A 19,301-nucleotide genomic window follows, 5' to 3' on the forward strand; every position below is an offset into this window, starting at 1 on the left:
TAAAAATTTAGCAGTGCAAAATTGCTTTTAAAATGAACCAAACCAGATTTTTAAAAAAAAATAAAAATAAAAAAAAAAGGTAACAACTCACATAAATCACAAAATCAAAGTGGTGTGTTTGTATAATTATGAAGGGAGCTGTACCGAGGACGCGTTGTCTTTGTAGCGGAAGGCCAGCTGATAGGCAGCGAACACCAACGGGGGCAGCGTGTAGCGGATCCTCTGATTACCCCCAGCTCCGAAGTGCTTCCTGGCGGTGTTTAAAATCTGCAGGAAGTACAAATTAGGATGAGAAACCGTGGAGCATGTTTGAATAATTCATTGCTCCGGAACAGCGAGACATCTTCTGTAGGTCCAACAGATTCCATATTCATTAGAGACTCATTAGGACAATTTGGAGTGTTCTGTTAAAGTGGCATACATGTGTTCCGATGGTATTTTACTGAGAGAGAGAGAGAGAGAGAGAGAGAGAGAGAGAGAGAGAGAGAAGCACCTCAAATAACAAAAAAAAAAATTTTTTTTGCATGACTTAACTACTCAGAGTAAGAGTCGCACAAGAAATCACCCTTATTGTAATTTAAAATAATAAATGAAATGCTTTCTATTTGCTACTTTAATAGTTCACCTGCTGCCTTCTAATCACTAACTTTACACACAGTATAAGGGTTTCATCACCAGGTACTATAGGGATTGATATACAAGGACAGTGAGAGCACTACACACCAGGTACTGCTGGTCCGGATCTTCAGAATGGAGCAGCTGGATGAAGCGGCCCACTAAACTCTGCTCCTCTGCAAAGTCCTCCGGGTCGGGATCCTCTGCAGGCTGATCTGGCTGATCCTGGATCAGTGTGGACACCAGGTTCAGGATCGCATCCACCTGCAAACAATCAGCAGTATAGACATTGTCAAGTGAGCGAGAGACACACACACACAGGCCAAAAGTCAGACAGAAATACAGCCTATGGGATACAGACAGACAGACAGATACCTAGATGTACAACTTGCAGCAGAGACTCAGGTCACACAAATGGGGGGAGACAGACAGACACAAAGCTGCAGAAATAGAGACAGAGACTGCACCGAGTCCTGGTCACATCCCTAATGCACTCTATAATGCACTCCACAAGGAGAGTGTGTGCAAGCTGCTGCTCAGTGAAACTTCTCTGATGAACACATCACAGGTTATAAACTAGAACAACCATATTGATGACATCATTACTGACTCACCAGAATTCAACACAAAAACACAATTTAAGTCAAACAAAAGGACTTTATAATTGTTTTTTTTTATAAAAAGCCCCTTTTTTCCTTCCAACAACCACACCTCATAACTCAGAGCCAGTACTTTTAATATCAACCCACTTCATTGAGAACAAACATTAATCAGCTCTCCCACTGCTGCCACTAACAGCCGATCGAGTCACTGCAGGTCTGAGAAGAGGGGAGGGAAAAAAAAAAAAAAGAAAAGCAAGCCACAGCAGGTTCCTAATGAAAGGACTGACATCAATATGTCTGTGCCTTTAATGGAGGCTCAGAAAGAAAGAGAGAGAGATGCGTTTCGGTACTTATTGACATTTTCTCCACCTGACCAGCTTTTATAACCAGCACCGCAATACAGCTCTGAAGAACGGCACACTGAAAACGCCAAAGTTTATTAAAAAAAAAAAACCAACCAAACAACAACAACAAAAAAAAACCAATCACCTCACACACCAAGAAAGAAGAGGCTAATAACGTGGGCTGATGTTAACGCAGCCTACAGCTCGACAAAGTTCCTCAAAACTTAAGGCAAAATGTTTACAAATCAATAACTCGCTCTGGATTCAGAAAAATGCAAAATGAAGACCTCAGAGAGAAACACAGGCTGCATTATTTGTATAAATCACCCTGAGCAGTTGCTCTTTAACACTTACTGCACATGCCATGTGTATTTTTTTAGCTGCTCGGCAGAACTAACGCCACCGCTGTCAGATTCCCCCCAGTCAACACTGCCTGATCCACTGTGAAAACAAACCACCCCCCAAATATCACCTGCTCAGTAGTGGACTATGTAAAGGGGTGCCAATACATTCTGTAGGACAAGAGTCAGTGATTGCACACCTACAAACGTGACCTCTGTGGAAGATGGAGTATAAAACAGCAGCTGAGGGTGAAACACTGTGCTCCGTGTCTCTGTACCTGCTCCTGGGCCAGGATAGTGGTGCTGTAGTCCAGCGTGTTGCTAAGGACGTAGCAGCTCATGCTCTTGCGCGACTCGTAATCGAAGTACTCGAAGAGTGGTGGGAAGTATTTGAGCTGCAGGACCGTCAGGATGTTGTTGTAGGTGTCGACGGGAATCTTCAGCAGCCTGGTGAGCTCCTTCGAGACGGCGCTGCTTGTCGCAATGCTGCACAACAACATGGGGAGTAAAATAAGCACACACAAATACAGAAGAAAAAAAAAAAAAAAAAAATCCCAAAATGCTAAACTCTCAATTTTTTTTTTAAACTTTGTAAAGGTTAAACATTTCTAACAAAGTTAATGTGGAAGATCCAGGGACAAGTTTAGTTCTAGAGTTGCACCAAAGTCGAGAACCTTTTTAGATCCAAGAACCAGAAATGAGAACTTTCAGCATCAACTGTTAGGCCACACCCCTAACCCAAATCACACTAAACTAAGTGCTGAGGAAGAAAGTGATTTAAACTGTAACTGTCCATGTTTGGGCGACATGGTGGTGTAGTGGTTAGCACTGTCGCCTCACAGCAAGAAGGTCCGGGTTCGAGCCCCGTGCAGGGGTGATAGCGTTCCGGCGCCACGCCGGATTTCCGGTGTACCGTGGCTGGGGAAAAAAAAAAAAAAAAAAAAAATCTAGTTCGCCCATTGTCCTGTGTCATTCTGAGATGCGCAGATAGACAGTAAAGGGAATTCGCATGATATGGAACTAGTGGGAAAAAAGTGCCGTCACGGCACGAATTAGACCCTCCGAGGAACTAGTGGGAAAAAAGTGCCGTCACGGCACTTTTTTCCCCACTAGTTCCATATCATGCGAATTCCCTTTACTGTATCTGCGCATCTCAGAATGACACAGGACAATGGGCGAACTAGATTTTTTTTTTTCCCCCCAGCCACGGTACGCCGGAAATCCGGCGCGGCGCCAGAACGCTATCACCCCTGCCCGTGGCTGATGAGGGCCTTTCTGTGTGGAGTTTGCATGTTCTCCCCGTGTCCGCGTGGGTTTCCTCCGGGTGCTCCGGTTTCCCCCCCACAGTCCAAAGACATGCGGTTAGGTTAATATGGGACGGCCTTGGGCTGAGGTGCCCTTGAGCGAGGCACCGAACTCCCAACTGCTCCCTGGGTGCTATTAGTATGGCTGCCCACTGCTCTGGGTATGTGCGCGCGCACGCGCTCATTGCTCACGTGTGTGTTCACTGCTGCAGACGAGTTAAATGCAGAGAGGAAATTTTACAAGTGTGTGATGAATAAAGTTGTGCCTTCTTCTTCTACATAAGTGTGTGTATAATTTATCAGTTGTGCTCTTCACACAAATTGCTGTATTAGCCTTGTAGCAAGCCTTCAGCCAAAAGCAGTGATGTAGTCGAGTCACTAAACCTCGAGTCCGAGTCCCCAGTGTTCAAGTCTGAGTCAAGTCCAAATCATTTAAATAAATAAATAAATAAATAAATCTCACGTCGAGTCCACTACTGATCTGAGAACAAGACTCCAACTGCACCACGTGACTGTGTCTGTTTCAGCGCCATTAACACTAGTTTGTTCCTGAACATGCCGTATGAACAGGTGAATGTGCTTCTCTTTGTCAGGGAGTGTGCAGTATTCAGTCAGAGATGGTTGGGAGATGGATGTAAGTGCAGAAGGGTGTGTTTATTAATACAAGTGAAGATGGTAAACAACCCAGAACGGCAGACAAAATCGTAAACCAGTGAAACATGCGATAGGTCGAGCGAGGCACAAGCAAGCTATCGTAGACTCGGCAGAATCAAAGGACACGAAACAGGAAATCAGGGATCAGGAACCCAAACAAGGAAATAAGGCTCGGTAATGTGTCAGCAACGCAACTCAATACTTCGCAAAGCAAGTGCGTTTTCACAGTTTTTAATATCGGCGCACTGATTGCACGTTAATCCTGTGCAGGTGTGAGTCATTTACGGTGCACACGAGAGTCTGTTTGGCGCGCGCGCTGTGAGGGAAATTTAATGGACGAACATTATCCTTCTCTGTGTTTCTGTATATTGAGCTAAAGTGGCTTAGTTACTGAGATGTTTTTCCCACATGCTGTAAATCGCTTTTCTGTGGCCTTGGTGATGGAGCAGGGTGCCCGAGTTCTCCATAACTACACATCCGCCTGCACATACCAGAGCACGCCAGGTGCACGCTTTAACAAAGCTTCATAGAAAATCTTGAGCCAATCACGTGAAGATGCAAGCAGTAAGCGAATGCCTTCAGAGTATAATAGATAACAGCCACTAAAACAACTCAGAGTGCGCGTACTCTCGGCATCATCAGAAGTGGTGTCGTCTTCTATTCTTCTCTTTCCTTTCCTATTTTATATATCTGTTATATGATCTACTATAATAAATAACTGAAAAGACGACTGCTAAGCGTTCTGAAGTGTTTATTAGAAATTTCCATTACAATTTGGCGTCCCCTGGGTGGGCCCTGTGTGTCTGATCCTCGGATGACGGAACACTCCCAAGGCTACGGTGCGGAGCTGAGAACTCTGACGAGAGACCAGACCGTCAGGGCTCACCGAACCAATAAGTGATTACTTTGCATTCTTGTGTAAAGAAATTAGTGGAAACAGTATTTAAAGAATGATACAAGAAATGGACAGAGATTTGTCCTAGTATTTAAAGAATGATAAGAGATGGACAGAGATCGTCCCAGTCAAGGAAGACTGATATAAGAGACGGACAGAAGTTTGTCCGAGCCCAGGAGGACTGCTAAGCTGTGATGCCATCAATATGTTTGCAGAAAACGGATAAAACACAATTTTGAGACAATAAACTGCGAGTAGTTAATTGGGTTGTGTAAGAGAATTATCCGCCCAAGTGACGACTGGGTAACGGCTCGCCTACTTGAGCGAAGGAAGTACGGGTGCGTGTCTCGACGGACTCACGTTCAGCGATTCGTAACTGGAAAGAATTGAATCTTGCTCCCTTTGTTCTGTGTGAACAACTGGCCCGTCGGAGGAACGGGATAGAGAGGTTCGATCACGAAGTCGCAAAGACACACCGGTGTGCACGCAAAATATTAATGAATTAACAGAGTACTGAACTCCTCCAAATTCTGAAACAGAGAAACAGATTTGGTACACATGCGCGAGTTGTCTTTGAGGTTGTTGTGCTAAATGATGCCTACTTTAGTTTAAGGCGAAGGTCAGATAAATTGTTTACTAATAAGAACACACCTAAAAGATTATTGTGTCGCATTTTTGGACATAGTCCGATCTGTTCTTCTTGTGATCCTAGTAAAGAAACTCAGCCATTGCTGTCACAACCTATTGATATAACAGTGTACAATGAGGAACAGAAACGGTAAGTTAGGGAAAGAAAAGAAAAAAAGCAAATAAGTGTGAAGCTACATGTGCTATAATAAGAATTGGCTGTTCCTATGACAGCCCAAACATCCAGTTTATGAAAACCTCGTATGGTGAGGATTGTTTGGCACAGTTTGACATATGGGTCAAGGACTTAGGATTCCCTGAGAAGGGCAGTTTTAGTCCCAGGCAGATAGAACGGTTAGAAGAAAAGTTGAAACGGAAGGAAAAAGAAGAGTCTGCAGATAATGTTAAGTTCTTAGGGGACTAGAGGGCGTTTTCTGCATGGAAAGAAGAAACACTTAGAGAGTACAAAAGACAGGCAGGGCTCTCACCTTCTTCTCAGTGTTTGAAATTTCAGATGGACCCTGACCTGGAGTCTGCCCCACCACCCTGACACACACTGCCTCCTCAGCAAGGCGGAGCATCACTCCCACAAGCGCCTTACCCACAGAGAAGGGGAGGAGTCGAAACAAAGAAAAAAAAAAAACCGAGCCTCTGGAATCTCCTCCAGCCTACCAGCCGCCTCCAGTGTCAGCGCCTCCCCTCGCTTCTCCATCACACACGAGATCCGGTCTTGCATATGGCGATGGAAAAGACACTCTCCTGGACCTGACCACGTGCTCACCAGTGGGTCCACAAGGCCATAATCTAAAGTCTGAAGTCCTTCATCTTCCAATGCTGGAAGTGGCTGGAGCTGACGGCGTGCTTTTAGTCCAGACCCTGGACGACAGCTGACATGAAGGAAAGCATGGCTTCTCTTCTCAATGTGAGAGGTGTAGGAGGAAAGAGATTTGGTAATGAGCTGTTGATATTTTGCAGAGAATTCCGACCAACCACCCATGAGCTTCGCCACCTACTCATGATCAAGATGGGTATAGATTGGAACAAGGTTTCCAAAGAGTGGCCAGGAGCTGACCAGCGGATGGTAATCGTGAGTACAGAAATACCCTCGCTGCTCTCTGTGCTCGTCTGAACGGTGCTTTTCCCTTGAACATAGACATGACTAAGATCAGTATGTGTAAGCAAGAAGATGGAGAAGGTGTGTCAGCGTTTCTCGTCCATCTCACCGCTGTGCATGAGGGGAAAAAGAGAAGAAAAAAAAAAAAACAAAAAACCACCACACACCACAGTGGCCTGACCAGGCCCGTGAACCTGGCTGCAGTGGAGGGCACTCCTGAGCCTCACCAAGATCGAGCAGTACGCTGTGCACGCAGAAAAGCTGCTGAAAGGAAGACAGTCAACACAAAGAGACCAAGACCTACATGCCGCCACTCTCACTCTTCTCCAGACTGCTCAGCCTGGACCTAGAGGAAGAGGTCGAGGTAGGGGCCGAGACAGGACGACCTGGAGTGACTCGTCCTGGATAAAAGGCGCAACCTGCTACAACTGCAATCAGAAGGGACACATTGCTCGAAATTGTCTCCACAGTAGCAGCCAGAGGCCCCGTGAGGAGTACAGCAAAGCAGACTGATGGGTGGACTCCGGGAATGGGCCCCACACAGAGACCAGGGGAGGTAACACACACACACACACACACACACACACACACACACACAAGCATTCACATAACGTTAAACACATTAGTAGCAGCACCTGCATGCAACAGCAAGACTACACAGAAACGCCGGATACACCAGTCCAGGTAGATACACCTGAAGTTGCATTAAGTTTGTTAAAATACACAACTACTCCCTTCTCTAAACTCCCTTGTATGCCCCTCACTGTATGTGGGCATGTGTTGACTTTCTCAGTAGATTCTGGAGCAGGACACTCAGTCATACAACATAGGGTACTTCCAGTAGACCCACCGCTCGGCTCAAATTCTATTCAGACGATGGGCATCTCAGGACGACCTGTAACCGAAACTCTCAGTCAACCTCCCGTGTGAAAGCGAGGGAGGAATAGTTACGTCCCACTCATTTCTCATCTCACATACATGTCCAATAAATTTGTTAGCACGTGATTTAATGTGCAAATTAGGAGTAAATCTCACGTCCACTCCAGATGGACTAACTATTGAAGTAAGTGAAATGTGCGGTGTGCAGTATGGGTTTGGAAGCCCTCTGTATGTGTGTGTATGTCTGGCGGCTCTGCTCAGATCAACTCACACAAACGCCAACGCCTTGTACAGCTCGCACACTTGAACACCTCATCAGCTGACACAGATTATATGAAAGAGAAAGATTTACATTGCACAGCACATGTTCACCAAGGGCAAGATGTAGAGTTTGAAAAGACTTGGTTTGCAGACCCCCATGCACGTGAAAGACTGACCCTCAAAACTACATATTGGTCTAAACATTATTGCGCTGTGCAGGTCCATCTTACTCGTTGTCCAAACAGCTGCATCAATGTTCATCGCAGTGTTCTCAAACATGTTATACGCAGCCTCGTGTCAGAGGACTCTGAGGTCGACTGCTGCCAGCATGGTTTCTTTGACATCGTTAATTCTATACCCCATGTCTCATTAGCAAAAGCCATGAGCCGCCCATTGGAAAGACGTGGGGAAATGGGTCAAGAAGTGCGCAGCCAACGGCAATGAGTGGTCCCAAACAGAGGACCCTAGAGAGTGTTGTTTTGCCAAAAGCCTGGGGTCTACAAAGTCATGCTGTGTGTGTATATATGTTAAGTGCAGTGTAATATTAGCCACTGATGACCGGGATCCTGAGGAACCCCAGCCATAGTGGCCTGTTTGTCTCCGTTTCCACAGGCATAACTCCAGCAGAGGTGCACCCCAAATTGGCGGGAGTTCCAAATTCCGTTTGAGCAAAAGGTAAACATGATGTAGGCCTAATAAAGAATGCTGAACCAGTGGTGATCACCCCCAAATCAGATTTCAGGCCTAGACAGACCCAGTACCCACTCAAACCAGAGGCAATCGCAGGTATAAGACCGGTCTTTGATTCATTGCTGAAGGCAGATGTAATTGTCCCTTGTCAGGACTCTCCAGTGCGCACTCCTATTTTTCCAGTTAAGAAGGCAAGAAAACCATCCCAGCCCGATGAGTGGAGGTTTGTCCAAGATCTGCAAGCAGTCAATGCTGCGGCTGTCCCGCGCGCACCTGACGTCCGTAAAGAGCGCTCTGCAGACCACACCCACTCTGGGACTGCCTGACCCCAATAAGCCATTTGTTCAAAGTGTAGATGAAAAGAAGGGTTTTTATGACCTCTGTTCTTTAGCAGAAACATGAGGATAGATTGAGACCTGTAGACTACTTCTCCAGCAGGCTGGATCCAGTGGTGGCTGGACTTCCTGTTTGCCTGCGTGCAGTTGCTGCAGCTGAAAAGACGGTAACTGCCTCCAGAAATATTGTGGGGTATTCTAACCTCACCCTTTTGGTCCCACATGCCTGTCTCCCTGTAGCCTAGTAAACTAGACCCACCCGCCTAGCGGCCAAAAATATTTTTGCCTAGCGAGTGGGTCTAGCCTCGCACCATATAAACAAAAACACCCCAGGCATCAAATCGTGCCCGCCAATCACAACGCAAGGTTTTTGTTTGGATTCTTTGGGCGGGCTTTTGCAGGAGTGACGACAAAGCTGCGCGACGCTGGAGAAAGCACAGCAGGAAAGATGGCTATTGAACAGCACTCGTTTGACTCCGCTTTGGAATCAGTTTTAGAAGAATTAGACTTGGAGTTTTCGTTGAAACATGAGCAGGAAGAGGCTCTCCGCTCATTCCTTTTCAAGAAGGACGTTTTCGCCGTTTTGCTGACCGGCTATGGCAAAAGTCTGATCTACCAGCTGGCTCCGCTCGTAGCCAAAAGGATGGGGCTAGTTTGTGCAGTACGAAGAATTAATAAACAGCTTTGAAACATTACTTTTTGATTGTTTCTTATTTTCCCGTTATTTTAAATTTAAGGGAAATTATTTCACCAAACACCACTAAATAAAAACTCTCAAAAACAGTTTAAGCAAACCCTTGAAAAACACTTGAAAAAAATAAGTGTATGTTAAGTATGTGGTACAGACTCCAAACTTGTGGTCATTATCTCCAAACTTCTTAATATCTAGAGAACCTGTTTTAATTAATACGCATTTTGAAAAATTATTTATTTCAAGGTCTCCCCCACTGCGCGCTCTGACTACATCACAGTCACTGCTGCGCTGATTGGTCAGAGCGTTGGCCTATACGCACAGTTTGAAAGACAGCGGTTTGTTCCTCCTACACCCGTCGGAAATGTCTACGGATCGAGGCCAGACTAAATATTCACATTTAGTCTGGCTTGCCAGGCTAATCTCCCTGCTTCTGTTGGAGAAAAAGACGTCACATTTGTCAGCACAGAGATGGTTGAAGTATAACACTGTCATACTTGATATGCCTAACATCATTGTGAAACGTTGTTCTGTTCTGAATCCTGCCTCTCTTCTCCCTACAGAGGACGATGGAGAGCCACATGACTGTGTTGCTCTCACTAACGATTTTTGTTCCCCCAGGGCAGACTTAAAGAGCGACCCTTTGGAAAATCCAGACATGGTCCTCTATGCGGATGGCTCAGCCTCCAGAGACGGGAAAGAACAAAGTAGGCTTTGCCATAGTTTCAGATCATGAGATTCTCAAGGCGTTGTGTCTGCCCTCAAACCTGTCGGCGCAAGCCCCAGAGCTCTGTGCCCTTATTGAGGCATGCAAATTGGCTGCAGGGCAATCTGTCGATATTTTTACGGACAGTAGATATGCATTTGGTGTTGTGCACGATTTTGGCACCATTTGGAAACACAGAAATTCTCTCATTGCACATCACAAACTGGTCTCCGAGTTGTTGGATGCTATTCTACTCCCTAGAGCCATTGCTGTGTGTAAGTGTGCTGCCCATACTAACAATACTGATCTTGCGTCTCAAGGGAATGCCAGGGCGGACGCGGCAGCTAAGTGTGCAGCCTCGGCTTCCAGTTCACCCTCTAACCTTGCTTTTCCTCAAGTTTCCACCCCGTTTACAGCTAGCGGACCTTCAGAGCACTGCCACCCAGGACGAGAGATGAGTCTGGAAACAGGCAGGCTGTATCTTTGCAAACTCGGTCTGGGTTTGTCCCTCGGGCCGTCCCTGTCTACCAAAATACATGTTCCCTTTCTATGCAAAATTGGCACATGGGCTCACCCATGTGTCAAAAGGGGGGATGGTAGCAGAAGTAACAAAGAGATTGTTCACAAAGGGGTTTTCAAATTATGCTGCGAAATTTTGCAAGCAATGCTTGATATGTGCACAACATAATGCAGGTCAAGGTATCAGACTAACTCAAGCAGCACACCCAATACCAGACAAACCGTTTGATCATCTCCAAATGGACTTCATTGAACTGACACCTAGTGAAGGGAAAAGGTATAGCCTGGTAATAGTTGACGTTTTCAAAATGGGTTGAAGTATTCCCCACAGCTAAACAGGACTCGGAGGCGGTAGTTAAAGCACTCCTGGGAGATATAATTCCTAGGTGGGGTATACCTAGCAAAATCTCAAGTGACAGTGGAACACCCTTTGTTAACCCAGCCCTAAAGAAAATAGGAGCATTCCTAAGGATAGACCTGAAACAACACTGTGCCTACCATCCTGCCAGTGCAGGAGCAGTAGAGAGGGAAAATGGGTCCCTTAAAAATAAACTAAGCAAAGCTTGTGCAGAAACAGGGCTAGGATGGACAAAGGTCCTCCCTGTAGTACTCCCACAAATGAGGATGCAAACTAGGCCTAAACATGGGTTAAGCCCATTTTGAAATTCTGTTTGGACGAGTACCCAACACGGGGATAGGGCCAGTTCAAGGAACACTGCCGAACAGCAGACTGTGTGATGATGCAATGTTGAATTACTGTGCAACGTTGTCCTCTGCTTTGAAATTTATCCACAAACGGGTAAAAGAAGCACTTCCCAAACTCACTGAGGGATCTACAACCAGGGGATTGGATAGTGGTGAAGGACTTCCGACGAACCAAGTGGAACAAGCCACGGTGGAATGGTCCATTCCAGGTCCTGCTCACGACCCCAACAGCAGTGAAGGTCACAGGCAGAGTGACGTGGATCCACGCTAGCCACTGCAGGAGGGTTCCTGAACCGGCTGAGCAGGAGGAAAAGGAAGGCCCAAGTGACCCGGATGCTGGTAAAGCTCGTGAGGAAGAAAGGCATCACTACATGGAACAGCGCGAGTATCACATCAATCACGCACACACCCTCAATAGGGAGAGTATTTCAGTGTCTAGCCAATAGATAAGTCTTAGGGTTTAGAGTTTCCTCCAAGTCCCAGTGAGGTGGGACGAGGGCTGATAGGGCGTGCCCGCCCTCTGAGCACCAATACACGTCAAGAAGGGCAAGGGTTAACTCGGTAACATTACTGAGGCACTGGACAAGATGTGCAAGGTTGCTGAACAATTATGAGCAGATGAACATGGAGGAGTTGAAGACAGCCGATCGTGTTGGTTTAGTGGATGGAAGACTCTGATTCTATCCACCATACCGATCCTGGGCTTAGTGATTGTGATACTATGTTTGCTCCCTGTTTTCTGTTAATGTTGTATGTCTGTGTTTCAGAGGCAGCTGACAAATATTGGTTACCAGATGGGAAAATAGACTCCGACGACTTACCTGACTGGCCTCCAAAACCCACACAAAGACCACAACCCACCGTTCAATGACATCAGCACAGCTGACATGAAATTAGCCTGAACTTAAAACATTTTCATTTGTGGTTGTTTCTTGTTCTATTGTTTCCTGATCTATGTATATAGCTTGCTAGCATTAACTTAAGTCATCTATGTCTTACAAAATAGCCTTAGCATTATCCCTGTACACTCAATGATGTGTTAAGTCGAATCTCTCTGAGAACTCATCACTGAAACTGTGTACAGTTCTTTTCCTTTTAACAATTATCCTGTAGGATAAAAAGGGGGGAGAATGTGAGGGAAATTTAATGGACGAACATTATTCTTCTCTGTGTTTCTGTATGTTGAGCTAAAGTGGCTTAGTTACTGAGAAGAGATGTTTTTCCACATGCTGTAATCGCTTTTCTGTGGCCTTGGTGATGAGCAGGGTGCCCGAGTTCTCCATAACTACGCATCCGCCTGCACATACCAGAGCACGCCAGGTGCACGCTTTAACAAAGCTTCATAGAAAATCTTGAGCCAATCACGTGAAGATACAAGCAGTAAGCGAATGCCTTTAGAGTATAATAGAGAACAGCCACTAAAACACAACTCAGAGTGTGTGCGTACTCTCGGCATCATCAGAAGTGGTGTCTTCTATTCTTCTCTTTCCTTTCCTATTTTATATATCTGTGACATGATCTACTATAATAAATAACTGAAAAGACGACTGCTAAGCGTTCTGAAGTGTTTATTAGAAATTTCCATTACAGCGCGCTGTCCAGAGCGCACCCGAGAGTATCTCTGATGCACACGCCAAGGCGCGCAGGTGTGATACTCTTGCACGAAATTAGTACAAAAATTAATGTAGATATAAATATATTATGCCAAATAATTATGCCATGTTAGAAGAAAAAAAAAAAAAAAAGTCCTCGTCTCCAATTTATGAGTCAGAATGCAGTTACTGCACGAGTCCGAGTCATCAATGCTCAAGTCCAAGTCCTGGACTTGAGTACTACAAGCCTGGCCAAAAGTCACTCTTTGACAACTATTTCTGAGTTTAATTTCAGTCTGAACTCTGAAGAACAAAAATAAGAACCTGCCAAAAATAAGTGGCAGTCGCTTTCGCTACACGGCTGAGCTGCCAAAGCTTTCCTCTTTTTTTTTTTTTTAAAAAGCAGTGACAATGTCTGCATGAAAAGGGCACATGCTACACTACTGTAATTTCTACAGTGTGTGGAATTTCAGGGGAGAGGGGAAAAAAAAAAAAGCTTTCACAAATGTGAGTTGACCTTAAGCCCATCAGCGAATACATGGGATGAGAACCTCTCTGCCTGTCATTCAAGGAGAGCAGCATGGAGAGGCTTTTCTTTTTAAAAAAAGAGCTTGCTCACCCTCTACAATTACAACCACGTCTCGTTCTTTTCTTCTTCACTTTAAATAACCTGCTTGACATGAATTGGGGGAATCCGACAGCACAGACGTCGAGGAAATTAATGACCAACCACCAAGACATTTCTTAATCAAAATAAAGATTTTCTGCTTTGTGTGTATAACTGACAGGCTTGTTTAGAGTCGATACTTCACCAATTACAGGATTTTGATCGCTTGGGGCTCGACTTGTGGGATACAATGATTTAATCTCCTCTACACAATATCCAGTGATATTGACTCCCATTATTATTAAAAAAAAATAAAAAAAAATAAAAAAATAAAAAAACCACCGCACCTTCAAACCTTTCCATATTTTCTCCATGTTAACAAAAAGCATATACTTGTACAGCTTATTACTCAAAAAGCGACAGACTAAAAGTGATCCAATCAAAAGGAATCTGAAATGACTCACAAAAGTGGCCCCGCCCACTTCCTACAATTTTTCATGCTTTGCCTCATGGAAATGGAGAACGTTTTGAGATTACTGCACTGAAATAAAATCTATCGGGGTATGTACGACTTAGGGAGCATTAGACAAAGATAAATTTATCGTTAAATAACCATTAGAAACTTTAGTTATTAATTTATGTCCAAAAATGTTAAAAAAAAAAAAAAAAAAAAAAGGCACTTTCGGTTTTTGAAAAAGAACAAAAGACTAAGATTTTTTTTAAAAAAATTAATATTCAAGTAGTGCAAAAATAGCTAACAAAAGCTACTTGGCTTCATATTCATGGCAGCTCTGTAGCCTTGTAGCACCAACACGAAACCAAGGAAGCACATTTTACCCTTCATTTGCGATAACTGGAAAAGTGCATAGCCCCGCCCGGGAGTCCCGCTTTATGATCACTAAATTGCATCAAATCTAACGGGACAAAAACAAAGCTATTTTTTAATCGTAACAACTTTTACGCAAGACTTCTCATCCTCAACTATAAACACCTGGAAATCCACCAATCTTTTTGCTTTTGGATTTTTAAAATAAATTTTCCTTTTCACCACCAGCATGTGTTTTTTTTAACTGGTTGATTAATACCATGATATTTTCAGACATAAGTATCAGACCATGAAAATGGTGAACTCCAACATCTCTAGTGCTGAGACGGACAGACTGAACTGCTTCTCAAACATTAATTTGGAATATATTTCACTACAGATTATGAGAAATCGTTATTTCGTGTGCATACCACACCTGTCCTGAAAGCAAAGCATGAAAAAGGAAGGGGGGAAAAAGGTGATTGATTAACAGCTAACACGGACAACAAAGCAAAAAGATCGTTCAGCGTTTCTTGACTCTGGGACTTGTTTGAAATCAGCGAGTCGTTGGTTCTACTCACTGCTCCAGGTTTCTTGACTCTGGGACTTGTTTGAAATCAGCGAGTCGTTGGTTCTACTCACTGCTCCAGGTTGAGTTTGTTGAAGATCTCCACGGTGCTCTCGAGAACCTTGTCTACGTAGTCGACACGCTCAGGGTAGCACTTCATCGCCAGGTTAATGAGGGACACCTGCAGAGACACGACGTCCTCCGAAGGCATGTCCTGACGAGACTGAAACAGCAAATCAACACACGTCCGTTTATTATGACAGGAATGTGTCCTTCAGTATGAACAGGAGTCACAGTAAAATCCCAGGTACAATAAAAACCTAGTACTTGTATATTAGGAGGCTCAAATGTTTCTGGGTTCTTCAAAAGGTTCTAGATTTGTTGAAAGAGATTCCAGTTCCCTTATAATGGTTCCCAATAAGGTTCATCAAGGCCTGAAAAGGTTCTCGACTTTCTTAAAGAAAAACTAAATAAAACAAGCAAGACACACCCAAAAAAAAAAAAAAAAAAAACCCACCCTCTGGGCTCCTTACAGGGTTTCTGGAAAGATTTTTGGGGTCCTGAAATGTTTAATTTTTTTGGGGGGGTTGGATCAAGGTTTCTGGGTTCATGAAAAGGTATGCGTTTTCCTTTTTATAGGGTCCTTATAAGGTTCCTGAAAGGTTTTAGAGGTTCTTTTTATATTTAAATATAAAAATAAATAAAACACCCACCACTAGAGACCTGTACAGGTCTGAGCTCAGTCTTTTACGTGGACTCCAGGATTCGAACAGACATTGCAAAATCCGTCCCTTTCCTGGGCAGCGCTCTAGACCACTTGGTTACGGAGGACTACAACACAAACTGAGGTTATGTAACCTGGCGCTTATGTAGTCAGTACGCACTGGCGCCACACCGCAAGTGTGGACTTGCTACCTGAGGCTGGCACGCCCATTACATTCTTAAACACGCTCGAACTTGGTTAAAAAACACTCCTACAGACAGACGCCTCTATAGATAGTTTTCACATGACGTCACAGAGTCGGGGATTCCCTGGTGGCGGCCATCTTGGAGGGCAAGCTTACCGTACGGGTCACTGAGCACACATTGTAGCACGCGAGTTACATTCATTCATATATTATTTACATTTATAGTTACATTACTACTATTTAAAGCTAGCAATGGTGCACACCTGTTGTATTCACGGCTGTTGTAATAGGTCAGATGATGACGTCAAGCGGAGCTTTTATGGAATTCCCACTGTACGGGAGCACGAACGCGAGTAAACAAACTCAGCATACAAAGGAGAAATCTATGGCTTGTGAGAATCAACCGCAAGGATTATCAGCCTTCCAAACACAGCAAAGTCTGCTCCGATCATTTAATAAGTGGTAAGTTGTTTAAATAAACAATCAATTGTGTTTAAGTTTGTTTTTGGAAACCAAAACATGTAAACAATCTCTGGAGAATGCCTAACTGGAACCGCTGAGTGTACGTTTACATTGTAATGTACACTTAATATCGCTCGTTTGTCATGTTTCTACTTGAAACTTGTCACTTCGCTCACGCAAGGGTCATTTTTGAAAAACATTTTAGGTCTATTCTGTACGATTTAATTTGTGTTTGGGATGCAAACAGGGCGCCTTTTGGCGGATGCCGCCTGAATCGTGCAGATCCAGTTTTTTTTTAGGGGGGGCGTTGGAGTGTCTGATTATAACTTCAAAGTAAATTCTGTATTAAAATTACTAAATAAGCAAATCCGTTACAGTCCGTGAAACAGGAAGTATAAGGATGAAAAAAAAAAACAGTTTAAATCGGGAAGCTGCGCACATTTGTGCAGCCTGAGCGGTGTGCAGGACTGCGCAAATGTGCGCAGCTTCCCGATTTAAACTGTTTTTTCATCCTTATACTTCTTGTTTCATGGACTGTAACGGATTTGCTTATTTAAAATTAAATTAAAAGGCACGCTGTGAATATATAAAGTTGTATATATCAGACAGCCTTTAAAGTTTGATGAAGTCAGTTTCAGGCTTTGGCAGTTTCAGGCTTTGGCAGCCCTGCATAGTCACTTGAAAATGCATCTTTGTCCACTTCGTAGGGGTCAATTCCCCTAATCAAGGCCAGTTTGGCTGCATACCGTTGTCGTGAGATGTCGTCTAATGTATCTATATACTTCTGTTTGCTAGATTTTGCCGACATTGATCTTTATTTTAGAAAGCTGACTATACAACTTCATAAATTCGTCCGAGATAACGTAGCTGGTAGTGGCGATGGTCCGTTTTGTTTGCCCTCCAAGATGGCAGCTGGGGGGCGTTCCCCGGAATGCCGTGACGTCAGTGAAAACTATCTATAGGTTTCAGCCAAAGGCTGAGCCAAAAAGCAGTTCCTGAAAAGGTTCCAATTCTTTGGGACAAAAATCTCAGTTCTTTACAGGTTGCCTGGAAAGATAAAGTTTCTAAAAAGTTTTTTTGTTTGTTTGTTTTGGAGTCCCTCAAAAGGTTCTGGGGGAAAATGTAAGCTTTTTATAAGGTTCCTGAAAAGGTTTACGTTAAAAACACACGATGTTCTTTATCCTGTTGATGAAAACCGTTTCAGAAATAGTTCCCGAGTTTCAAAAAAAGTTTCCTCCCCCAAGACACACCCTGAGAATCCCTGTCCTTGATGCACTGCACAGAGGCAATTTTCAGATTTTACATGTTCAATTTTTCTGATCGGGGGCGGCACGGTGGTGTAGTGGTTAGCGCTGTCGCCTCACAGCAAGAAGGTCCTGGGTTCGAGCCCCAGGGCCGGCGAGGGCCTTTCTGTGCGGAGTTTGCATGTTCTCCCCGTGTCCGCGTGGGTTTCCTCCGGGTGCTCCGGTTTCCCCCACAGTCCAAAGACATGCAGGTTAGGTTAACTGGTGACTCTAAATTGAGCGTAGGTGTGAATGTGAGTGTGAATGGTTGTCTGTGTCTATGTGTCAGCCCTGTGATGACCTGGCGACTTGTCCAGGGTGTACCCCGCCTTTCGCCCGTAGTCAGCTGGGATAGGATCCAGCTTGCCCGCGACCCTGTAGAAGGATAAAGCGGCTAGAGATAATGAGAATTTTTCTGATCCTGTCCACACAGATGCATGATGTACCTGGATGACTGTGGCCACTTGCTGGGAGAAAATATCAAAGAGTTTGATTTCAGCAGGGATTCCAGGTCCATCTTCTCTGTGAGCAAACAGAGCCAACCTACAAAGAGGAATGGAGAAGGTAAACAATCAAACAGCCTGCAGGAAAGAGCACCGATTGGAAGCAGGGAGAGCTTGTTTGTGTGTGTGTGTGTGTGTGTGTGTGTGTGTGTGTGTGTGAGAGAGAGAGAAAAAGAGACCTATCAATAAGAGCTATGATGATGTTCTTGACGTTGACATGCTGGTGGAGCTCAGCACACGCTCGGAGAAACGGGTTCAGGGTCTGGAGGTGGAACTCGTCTGGGAAAACCTGTGGAAAAAACAAAAGGCAGTCAGTTTGTGTAAAAACACACACACACACACACACACACACACACACACACTCACGTTTCCTTAACCACTTAAAACACAAAAGCTCTTCGCACGCCTGCGTGTGTGAATTGGAAAAAGCCTGTCATGAGGCTCGAGTACCTCCAGAGTCTCTGAAGCATTCAGAGCGCTCAAGGAGACAGGAAATGAGGCAACACTGAGAAACAAAGCAGCTCAAGTACACAGCATCGTGTGCTAGTGTTCTCTACCTGTATAATACACTCCATGAGGTACTCCTGTGCCAGAGAATCTCTACAGTTCACCACCTGCTCCAAGACTCCAGGCAGAACAATCTGAGGAGGCACGAAGTATTTCAGTCAGTCAGTGCAACTCTGCTGAATTATTACCATCACCACTTTAAAACAACATTCAGAACAACAGGAGGAAGAAGGTCAATTATTTTCACGATGCCAATTCTATTAAACTTTATATCATATTTATGCATTTAAAGACTAAAAATCCTCATCGGAATGAATCTCATGAATCTGCTCGTCTGTGAACAGAAGCTGATACATCACCTGGAAAGATCACCTGAGAAATGCTTTTCAGTTATAATTTGGTATTTATTTTATGCTGCACTGACACCATTTGAGACACCAGATTTCAAAAAGTAAATCCTTGGGATTTCACTGAGAGATGGCTGCGTAACAAATACACACTGGTAGTGTCGTCAGTGATTATGCCACACCTAAAAACCCTGGGAAAACGATGATCTCATGAGAATGGAGACTTCAAAATGAGTGTGAATCATATTCACCTCACAAAGGAATCAAATGATGATTTGATTCAATTTGATTTATCAGTTCAGTCCTCCATAATGAATATAATAATACATTAAAAAAAGCAATTCTTTAAAAGGACTGCTTTAATTTTTTTCAGCCCCAATTAAATTTCATTTTATCCCTTTGTGCTACCGACATGTTCAGCCCAACCCATACGATTC

General features: G+C 44.2%; 1 protein-coding gene across 1 annotated transcript in view; it reads right to left on the reverse strand.

Moving 5' to 3' along the window:
• Nucleotides 1–19,301, reverse strand: part of vps35 (VPS35 retromer complex component) — a 54,996-nt gene that overhangs the window by 20,772 nt on the left and 14,923 nt on the right. Inside the window, exons 7-13 of the mRNA XM_060911879.1 lie at nucleotides 18,568–18,651; nucleotides 18,190–18,299; nucleotides 17,954–18,050; nucleotides 14,929–15,077; nucleotides 2,181–2,388; nucleotides 724–879; nucleotides 145–267 (exon numbers count right to left, since the gene is read on the reverse strand). Of these exons, the coding sequence (XP_060767862.1) occupies nucleotides 145–267; nucleotides 724–879; nucleotides 2,181–2,388; nucleotides 14,929–15,077; nucleotides 17,954–18,050; nucleotides 18,190–18,299; nucleotides 18,568–18,651 (927 nt within the window). The remainder of the gene's footprint in view (nucleotides 1–144; nucleotides 268–723; nucleotides 880–2,180; nucleotides 2,389–14,928; nucleotides 15,078–17,953; nucleotides 18,051–18,189; nucleotides 18,300–18,567; nucleotides 18,652–19,301) is intronic.

Source organism: Neoarius graeffei, chromosome 27 (assembly GCF_027579695.1).
Source record: "Neoarius graeffei isolate fNeoGra1 chromosome 27, fNeoGra1.pri, whole genome shotgun sequence".
Taxonomy (NCBI): domain Eukaryota; kingdom Metazoa; phylum Chordata; class Actinopteri; order Siluriformes; family Ariidae; genus Neoarius; species Neoarius graeffei.